This window comes from Cucumis melo, chromosome 7, assembly GCF_025177605.1.
Source record: "Cucumis melo cultivar AY chromosome 7, USDA_Cmelo_AY_1.0, whole genome shotgun sequence".
Taxonomy (NCBI): Eukaryota; Viridiplantae; Streptophyta; class Magnoliopsida; order Cucurbitales; family Cucurbitaceae; genus Cucumis; species Cucumis melo.
This window is the reverse complement of record NC_066863.1, coordinates 22,422,977-22,433,429: the sequence shown is the minus strand read 5'-3', so window position 1 is coordinate 22,433,429 and position 10,453 is coordinate 22,422,977. Positions and strand designations below refer to the sequence as shown.

General features: G+C 35.5%; 2 protein-coding genes and 1 long non-coding RNA gene across 3 annotated transcripts; 2 read left to right on the top strand and 1 right to left on the bottom strand.

Annotated features, from left to right (window-relative positions):
• The first annotated feature begins 1,267 nt into the window (after window positions 1-1,267).
• Window positions 1,268-1,648, top strand: LOC127150403 (uncharacterized). Its single transcript, XM_051088112.1, has one exon. The coding sequence runs from the start codon at window positions 1,268-1,270 to the stop codon at window positions 1,646-1,648; it is 381 nt and encodes a 126-aa protein (XP_050944069.1).
• Window positions 1,649-2,632: 984 nt separating this feature from the next.
• Window positions 2,633-5,330, top strand: LOC127150402 (uncharacterized). Its single transcript, XM_051088111.1, has 5 exons — window positions 2,633-2,712; window positions 3,686-3,918; window positions 4,026-4,264; window positions 4,745-4,859; window positions 4,969-5,330. The coding sequence occupies exons 1-5, from the start codon at window positions 2,633-2,635 to the stop codon at window positions 5,121-5,123; spliced, it is 822 nt and encodes a 273-aa protein (XP_050944068.1). The 3' UTR covers window positions 5,124-5,330.
• A 577-nt stretch (window positions 5,331-5,907) lies between these two features.
• Window positions 5,908-6,406, bottom strand: LOC127150150 (uncharacterized). Its single transcript, XR_007822157.1, has 2 exons — window positions 6,195-6,406; window positions 5,908-6,087 (listed from the first exon to the last, which is right to left on the bottom strand). It is a non-coding gene; the product is annotated as an uncharacterized LOC127150150 (long non-coding RNA).
• Between the last annotated feature and the right edge of the window lie 4,047 nt (window positions 6,407-10,453).

The following is a 10,453-nucleotide window of genomic DNA, read 5'->3' as shown; positions in this document are numbered from 1 at the left end:
ATGTTTTCACTCTTTCCCCACAAAATCAAACTTATTCATAAAATATGTAGTTATTTGGGTTTGGAATAATTAGTTTGACCTTGTCTTTAAAATTAATTATTATATTAAATAACCCATTATATTTTTATTTCAACCTTTCTTAATTTTTAGGAAATTCCTTAGTTTCTTACCAATAACATGATCATCATAGACTTTGACGATATATATATGTGTGTATGTATAATATATATATATATATATATTTGTAGAGGTTGATGGCACAAGAGACAATATATATTATATATTATTCCACATGAATAATAACTCTGATATTAATTGGATGAGAGAATAATATATTACCCTAATTATAGGGTTCGTTGAAAAATACGATCTATCTTTTTAATTCCTTAAAATTAAAGGATGGAGATTAATTAGCAGATGAATATAATAAACATTATATTAGAGAAGAAAAAAACGTAACTAAAGGAGGATGTTGTGAATGATATCACAGATCTCTTTCAATCTTTACATATTATCCTTCATTCTCACCTCAATTAGTTTTCATCTTATTTTAATGAGAAAAAAAACAAAAAAATCAACAAATGCTATTTTTCTTAACCCAAATATCAAATGGTCAATTACAATCAATACTTTTCAAAGTTTAAGGAAAATAATTATTGAAAAACCTACCTACTACACAGTATAGTATTTCCTATAAATTTTAATCTATTTTTAAGAATAATAATCCTTTTTAGTTAAGCAATTCTAAGATTATAGATCAAACCATCAACAACATTTAAGATAATAATGGATTGTTTTATATTAGAATAAATAATAGCTTATGTCAAGGAATGGACGAGAAAGAAAATAAAAAACTAACATTGCATACTTGTTAGTGGCGTGATTACTATGCTTAAGAGAGTAAAGAGGGGAATAGTTTATTTTTAAAGGGAATAATTCAGAATGTAAAGAAGCTAACGGTTGAGAAATATATAAATTTATTAATGATTATTCTTCCCTTCTTTTCCTAGAAATTAAAATGAAACTCCCAAGCCAATTAGAATATTATTTGGTTTTCTCTCAAGACATTTTCATCATTTTAATTCTCACTTATTAATTAATTAATTAAACTTCCTCATCACTCAATCATTTAATTTCTTTTTTGACTTTTATTTTTGGATTTGGTCTTCACCACTTGATATAAAAGGCAAAGAACAAGCTATGAAGAGAGTACTTAATTGTAAGTTAGTTTGAGTATTATTAAGATCATAATAATTGGAAGAGAGATATGAAAACTTATGGCATCGTTCTTATAGCTTGTGGGTCTGTGATAGCGGCTGTGATGATTTTATGGTGTGTTTGTAAGTTTGGAAGAAGTCGTAAAAAGAAGACAATTACATATAATATACCCAAACCCACTCCACAAAGGAGCCTTGATATTGAACGTGGCCAATTACCTAAGAACAATAATAATGGTGGGATGACTATTCTTGGTGGAGCAGCTGCGGGTTTAGCTACAGCTGCTGTTGTAACCAATTTAAGCAGCAGTGGCGGTGGCGGTGGCGGCGGTGGTGGAGGAGATTCTGGTAGTGGTGATGGCGGCGGTGGGGGATGTGGCGGTGGAGGCTGCGGTGGCTGCGGAGGTGGCTGTGGAGGTGGCTGTGGATGAGGTGGAGGTTGATGTATAAGTGATCAACAAAAGCTATTCATACAAACTACACAATAAGCTAAGTTTGATGTAAAAGTGTGTTTTAGTTTTTCTACTCTTTCTTTCTCTAATAAGAAGATAGCTGTGTGTAGATATAATTTGGAACAGTACTTAAATGTTGCATATACTGGAGCTTTGCTCATCTTTGTTCAATTCGGTATTCCAATTGCACAACAAATAAACTGTCATATGCAGTAAACTGTACTTTAGTTGCATCTGCATGTACGCTTAGACAATGGGAAATGTAAAAATTCTGATACAGCCCTAAAATAACTCACTTAAGTATTTTTCTTTATCTTCTAGTTAAGTGTAATTTAGGTTGTTTTAAACATATGCCTTTCTAGTGTGTGGTATTGAGTGGACAGTATAATTATTTCCCCCAATTGGTAATTTCAATCATCAATACGATTTAAATTACATTTTTAGTCCATAATTGAACTTTGATATATGTTATGGTTGATTTTGGATTGAAGAGTAGTTGCATAAAAAAAAGCATAGAAATAACAAAGAATGTAATTCCCGTCCCATCCCTATTTAGACAATGAGGAGAAAATTCTCTCTATCTTGACTAAACAAACATCCTTAACAGCTCGTCCTCGGTCTAGTAGGTCCACAGGACGCTCAGATAGGACTTATCTATTAACCTAGCTGGCCTTGAGGGAAAAGGAAGAGATGTAGATCAAGCACGACTATAATTAAATATATTAGCTTGAGTAGCTGTTCCATTAATTGCATATATATTGTGGGTGCTGTTTATGCCTATGAATGTCGTAAAACGAAGGAAAACACGAAGAGTTACAACTACAACTATGTCAACTCCACCGCAAATGGGCGTACAATTAACCGTGATGTTGAACTCGGACAAGGCCTTCCAAAGAAAACAAACCATGGACGACGATAGGATGATTTTATAATTTTATCAACCGTCAGCAGCCATGGCCACCAATGACGGTGGCCGTAGTGGTGGTTGCAGAGGTTATGGAGGTTGGATATAATATGAGACACCTTTTGTTTGATGTAAAACTGTTTCTTATAGATTCCTTTGTGGCTTACTTAATTGTTACATTTCTTTTTTTACTTTTTTTTTTTTAATAATACAACTCGAATTTATTGATAAGAGAGTTTCGTTTTATAAATAAGTCGTGCAAAACATTAATAAAAAAATTTGGAATTGGGTGAGGAGAAATAATTATTATGTTCTATTAACTATTAGTGATCCAATTTCAAATATATTAACAAAGGAATACATAAATTAAACATCTATTTTCAAATATAGAAAAATGAATTAAAATATTTGACAAAACATAGATAAACATAGAATGTAATCTACCATTGTCTATAATAAGTAGATTGTGATATTTTTTTCTATATTTCTAAAGATATTTTTATAAATGTTGTTATTTAAAATAATTTTCCTAATTAGATAAATAAGTTTTTTCAAAAATATATAAGAGAAACGAGTGTCTTCAAAAATAGAAAAAAAAAAACTATTTACGCTTTATAGAAAAAGTAACTAAAAGATAAAATTTGCTACACATGATTTGATTATTGTATGGAGTGTAAGTAGTTTATTTTCTTTTTCTATTTTTGACAATTTCCATAAGAGAAATCTAAATTAAAATATCATGTGATTTTTGTAAATATTATTAAAATAGATCCCCATTATTCTTAGTGTCCTTTATCATGTGTTACTCCCCTCTACATTCAACTAATTTGCCATATGTCTTGAACACATCAACCTTTAGGGGTGTTTGGGGTTAGGGTTTGGGCTGTGGGGTTGGGTTAGCCCAACCCTAACCCCCGTTTGGGCCCAATGTTAAGGAAACCCTAGTGTTAGGGTTTCCTTAACACGATTTCATTTCTCCTTCGAACGCCGATAACGCGTTTTCGTGAATCCGGTTTCCTCCTTCAGCGCAATCCGTCTTCGATTCAACTTCTTCCTCCATTTATAAGCAAAATGGTTGGAGGAGAATAATACGGATTCGAACCTCCATTTAGTAACAAATCCGGCATCCGCCTCCTTTCTCGGATCATTAACTCGCCGGATTTATCTTTTAATGGCCACTCATGGAGATCTCTACAAACTCTCGCCTACGAAGAAGTTCGAACTTCACCGGACGGACCTTACGATTCAACCGCTTTCGTTCTTCACGGTCTCTTGGGTTCGGGAAGAAATTGGAGGTCCTTCTCTCGGAATCTTCTATCAAGGCTTTCTAATTCCTCGTCTTCGGGTACTTATTAAATATCTTTAATCTTGGAGTATACTTTGATTATTTGTGGAATTTTCGACTGTTGTTAGACGGTTGAGTGTTTGGTTGTGTTGATTGTGGTTTAACAGAATGGAGAGTGGTGCTTGTGGATTTAAGGAACCATGGGAAATCAGCTGAATTGGAAGGTTTTGATCCTCCTCATGATATGGTGAATGCTGCTAAGGATTTAGCGAAATTAATCGAGTCTCAAGATTGGGCATGGCCGGATGTTGTTATGGGTCATTCCATGGGTGGGAAGGTCGCGCTTCAATTTTTGGAGAGCTGTAATCGTGGTGATTATGGAAATTTAGCTTCATTGCCCAAGCAGGTTTGCTTAACCTTCTCGTGTTCAACGCTAAATTTTTGCGTTTGAAAAATTCTGTATAGGTCTAATTTCAGTTTTACATATGTTCATGATTCTCAACGCTTTAGGAGAATAAGGTTATGTTTTTTTGTGATTCATAGAGAAATAGGACTTGCCAGTAAGATTTATTTTTGTTTTGATCAAGGATGACAGTGCAGGTTGTTGATTAGATACTGACTTTGCTTCGTGGATATCAAAGAACTACATTCTTTTGCTGATTTTCTGTTGAATTAGAATATTTCTCTGTCACTCGCAAAATATGTAGTTACTATACGTTTCATATATATATATATAATACAAGGGAATTCTTAGCTTGATTTTAGTACCTGATGTTCGATTTGGCTGTGAGCATAATGTTTCATATTATTACGAGCTGAGGAATTATACACTGCCCACATTAAAAGGAATTATTTTCCTTTGTTCATATTCCTTGATGCAGAGCAGCTATGGGTGCTTGATTCAGTCCCTGGAAATGTGAACCCCGAAAATAGCGATGGAGAAGTAGAGAAAGTTTTGAAAACACTGCAGGGTTTACCTTCATTAGTACCGTCGAGGAAGTAAAACTTCTTTATCCCTATCTTGTGCAGTTAGTTTTCAGTTGAGCTCAACATTGAATCATTAGCTGCTGGTTTTAATATGCACTTGGATTTCTTTTGAAAACACTGCAGGGTTTACCTTCATTGAAAGGCTCTCCAGTAAGGGATCAGAGGAATCAAAAGGACGGGTTTCTGCTCATGTTCTTCCAAATTCAGGTCACTGGGTTCATGTGGACAACCCAAAGGGACTCCTTGACCTAGTTGCTCCAAAAATTTCATCCCTTTGAATCTACTCGTTTTCGAGTCATTAATTCTCTGCAATCAAACAAACCAAATATTTGTTTAGATCATGAATTCTACCCCAATAATTAATATCAAATTCCGATGAGCATTTACGAGTTGATAAGTCATCTGAAAGGTTGTAACCAAAAAGCACATGCAAGAACTTGGTTCCATATTTCAGTTTTAAATTTATGTTCCTTCATTTTTCTTAATTTCCTTTTCATTACTGATTTCTCTATCTTGCAAGATAAGGCAAGGCCACCTTAAGCGTATATGTCTTGAGTTTTTCAAACTGAAGTTCAAGTTAGTAATGTCTCATTCTTTCAATTGTGTTTAGATTAATATTGTGAGCTTGATGGATGTGTTTTAAGAGAAGTTATTAGCTATACTATGCTTTTAACTCGGCAATAATGTTAATTGACATGATGTTCTAATGCATTCGTGACCATGAAAAGAAAGTCCATTCGAACTTGAAAGATTTCTCTCTAAGAACAAATTAGCTATTTATTGTCTTACCACAAGTAAGACTATTTTAAAATACTGATTAAACACTAATTAATTCTAAATTAAGAACTAATCTAAATATTAACTAATATATACCGATCTTCTTATAATTTTCCTAAAGATTCGAACCTCCAACCATTTTGCTTATAAATGGAGGAAGAAGTTACTATTAAATGGAGGAAGAAGATATAACCATTTTGCTTATAAATGGAGGAACCTCCAACCATTTTGCTTATAAATGGAGGAGAATAATACGGATTCGAGTATTTCGTAAAAAAATATGCATTAATTTTTTTATGATATTTACAATTGAATTTAAAAATATTATACAACATAAAAAATTAATTAACCCACCCCATTTAACAATTTTCCCAAATAAAATTTATCACAAAATCCACATAAACCTACCCACTTAACCCTTCCCCCAAACACATTTTATCATAAAATTCCCATAAAACTACCCACCTAACCCTTCCCCCAAACACATTTTATAATAAAATCCCCATTAAACTACCCACCTAACCCTTCCCCCAAACACATCTTATCATAAAATCCCCATTAATCCTCCCCACCTAACCCTTCCCCCAAACACATTTTATCATAAAATCCCCATTAACTCTTCCCACCTAACCCTTCCCCCAAACACATATTATCATAAAACTACCTTTTTAAACCCTTCCCCCAAACAAGGGTTATGATAAAACTAGGTTTAACTTAACACTAGTTTTATCTTAACACTAACCCTTCCCTAAATCAACCCTTCCCCCAAACGCACCCTTAGTGGCCTTGTATTCAAGGCCTTAGTGGCCTTGTAATCCACTCATGCTTACCAAATTGCTAATAAATAGTGGCTTGCAATAGAAGAAATCTGGCTTTTAGCAACGACTATTTTACCCTACAAGAAATCGAGGTTTTCCTGACGCACAATAAGACGTCGGAAGAAACAACTTCAGAAAATACCCCCTTTATCGGACGCCACTTTTCCCACGTCAGGCAAAGGACCTTTTTCTAACGCTGTGATAGAGTCGTCGGAAAAGAAGACGATATTTTCGACGTCTAGGTGTAGGGCATCAGAAATAATAACTTATCCCAACATCCAATGCACGTGTCGGAAACTCCCAGTCGGAAATTTTTAAACATCAATTATGTTAGATAGAGATTTCCGACACATCCTGCATGGTGTCGGAGATGTCACCTGAAGTAAGGGGAGCTCCTGACGCCATTTTTGGTTCGTCAGAAATGGCACCGGGAGTAATGAAAAACCCTGACGTCATTAGTGATTCGTCGGGAATGACGTCGGAAGTAAGGGAGCTCCCGACGTTTTCGTGCTGCGTTGGGAGTTTCCTTATAAAATAGATGTTTAAGTTCTGTGAAACACATAACTGAAATGAAAGAGAAAGAGGAAGAGGAGATCCGTTTGGCTAGCGAAACGAAGAGAGGAGAAACTTTCAGTCGTCGCTGTCATTGCCCTTGTTGCCTGAGCCTATTGTCGTGTCTCTCCTGCCAGTCTGCCACTACACATCCTTATTTGAGGTAAGTTTAAAATCCTAAATCCTTAAAAATGTTAGTTTAGGTTAAGTTTGTTTAAATAGTTTAGGTTTTTGTTTTTTAAAATTAGTTTTAGGATTTTAATGATGAATTAGTTTTAGGATATTGTTTAGGTATAGATTTTGGTTTTTGAAGTTGGAATTTTGAATGTGGGTTTAGGGGAGGGGGGGGGGGTATTTGAGAAATTGATTTGAAGAATTGAAATTTTAAATTTGTGGGTTGAATTTGAAGAGTGGGAGTGGGGTTTAATTGAATATTTGAAGGGGTGGGTTGAAAATTATGGGGGAGGAGGGGTTGAATTGAAATTTTGAAGTGGGGGGGGGGGGTTGAATTGAAATTTTGAAGGGGGTAGGGGGTTTGACTTGAAAATTTAAGGGATTAGGGTTGAAATTTTGAGGGGGAGGGGGGGGGGGCAATGTATATTATTGTGTTAAAAATTCTATAATGTGTGTTAAGATTAGTTTTGGCTATCCTGCAGTTATGGTAGCATTTAGTTCAATTCTAATAGTTTATTTCTTAGTAGTTTTGAATAACTTTGTTGTTGATTTGGGATGACTATCCTGCAGTTATAATAGCTTTTTTGTTTTGAATTTGTTTGTGTTTATGAGGGTTTGAATGGGTGGTAGTAGGATAGCTTGTAAGGTAGCATTGTTGGAAGGGGTGGGTAGGATGCGAAGATTGAAGTTGTTTGTGGTTAATAATTAGGTTGTACTGGCTAACCTACAGTTATGGTAGCCTTTGTAGTTTGAAGTTAGTTTTAGTGAAAATTTTGAGAGATTGTATATTCAGGGGAGTAAGTTTAGGATGTGAGAGAAGAGGAATATGTTTCTAATCAAACCTATTTATGTTTTAAGGACTTAAACGATGGACAAGGGTTGGATGAAACTTAGGAATAAGTTTTCTCTTGAGTATAGAGAGAAAGTGACCCAATTTAGACTTTGCCAAGTTTCACGTTGATGCATATAGACGAATAAGGTGTCCAAGCAAGAGATGTATGAATTTAAATTGGAACTCACTAGAGGGTGTGGAATGACATCTACTGACTATTGAAATATCCCTCTACTATACAGAATGGGTGTATCAATGAGAGTCATTAAGCTTTAGAGTTACAGAAAACTTTGAGGAAGGAACTAGTAATAACCCTTTTAATGAAGGAACTAGTAGTAGGCAGCTTGATGAAGAAGATGATATGTTTGGTATGCTGAACGATTTACAAGTCCCGATTGAATAGGAATAGGAAACGGAGGAAGGTCGTTTGGAAGATGAAATATCGAGGAATATTGGGATAGATATAGATGAAGATACAACAAACATATTTTAGAACTTATTGAATGAAGCACGTAATGAGTTGTACCCCGATTGTTCTAAATTTTCGTCTTTGAATTTTTTGGTTAAGTTGATGCATATGAATGTTCTAAATGGTTGGAGTAAAAAGTCGTTCGATATGTTGTTAGAACACTTAAGAGCAACGTTTCAAATGTGTAGTAGTACTATCCTTAGTTCATTTTATGAGGCCAAGCGAAAACTTCGTGACTTGGGCTTGGGATACGAGACTGTTCACACGTACAAGTACGACTTTGTATTGTATTAGAAAGAGTTTGCTCATTTGCAACATTGTCCTACATGTGGCGAGACTCGGTACAAGGTTAATCATAACAGAGGAAAAATAATTTCGCATAAGGTATTGTGCCACTTTTCTTTGGTACCGGGATTACAACGCTTGTTTGTATTGTAGGAAGAGTCTACTGACATAAGATGACATAGGGATAAATGTGTGGAAACAAATAATGTGTTGAGACATCCAGTTAATGCAGAGGGATGAAAGCACTTTGATTCTGAATTTCCTGATTTTGCTTTTGATCCATAGAACGTGCGTTTGGGGTTGACTTCAGATTGATTTAACCCATTTGGTTAAATGAGTACCTCATACAGTATGTGGCCTGTTGTGTTACTTCTTTACAGTTTGTCACCATGGAAATGCATAAAAGAGGCAAATTTCTTCATGTCACTGCTCATACCTGGTCCTAGATCTCCTGGTAGGAAAATCGATGTGTATCTCCAACCATTGATTGAGAAACTAAAAGAGTTATAGACTTTTGACTAGATGAGCACATCGAGGATGACACTCTGTGCAGGACTGATGTCGATCCCACAATCGTTGAAAGACCGATTGTGCGTCATGTCACTGGCGGCTTCATCGACGATGTGGATAAACACTTGTCACATGTAAGCAAAACAAGCGATGACAACGAATTATAGTGACGAACCACGTACCCACATATTTATGTAGTTTATGTATTTCAATTCTAGCTATGTGTTCGTATTTGCTTATTGAATGTTTGTTTTTTTATGTCCACAGTCACTAAGTTGTCATTCCCGCTTAAGATGGATGCCATGTTCCACGAGTTTGTAGAGGATCTAGATAACCTTGCAGAAGGGTCATTGTCGGTGGGTGACAATTAGGGTGAGTCTAATAATGATATACATTTTAACTTAGGATTATTTCAAGTTCTCTTTTAACATTATATGTTCTTATAATTTATTGAGCAGGTACTTCTCAACCATCTGCGACTCCAACTCCTAGAAGACGTGCACAGTCTTAACTTTTAGAGTTGGAGCACTACGTTGTAGCCAATAGGTGGATTCCGATGACAATCGCCCCTGGCACAGACAAGCCTAGTTTCCTACATGCTGTTTGCTTCAGCCAGGCGATAGGTATGTGTGTGCAAAAGACATTTTCCGTCTGCTGCCTTATATGGACGAACGTAGGCAGATAATAAATCGAGGTCGTCAAGTACAACCTCCAGGTAAGTCCACTATACTTATGTTTTCTTTTGAAACATATTTAAGTTAACCAAGCTAATGTGTAGCGGTTTTTTGTGCTTGATTTCAATGATCAAGCAATGAATAGGTTCGTTGAGCATTAGATGCTCAACACCTTTAAAGAGTTTCAGGGCGACTATCATAGGCACTTCAAAAAGTACAGCGACCCCGAGGAGGCTCGTGCCAACCCGCCGTACCTATTGATGAGACGTGATGAGGATTGACACTACCTCTGTGACCACTACATCAGCCGTACATTCCAGGTGAGCAACAGAACCATTTGTCATGGTTAGTTATGATTTCAACTTTTAATATGAATAAGAAATAAAAAATATAATTGTTTTCATGCACGAGCAATCATAGACGAACAAGGCTGGTAGACAAAAGCAGCTTTACAATCATAACAATGGGTCAAAGTCGTTTCTACAATAATAGCATGAGCTCGTTGAGCAAAGCGGGG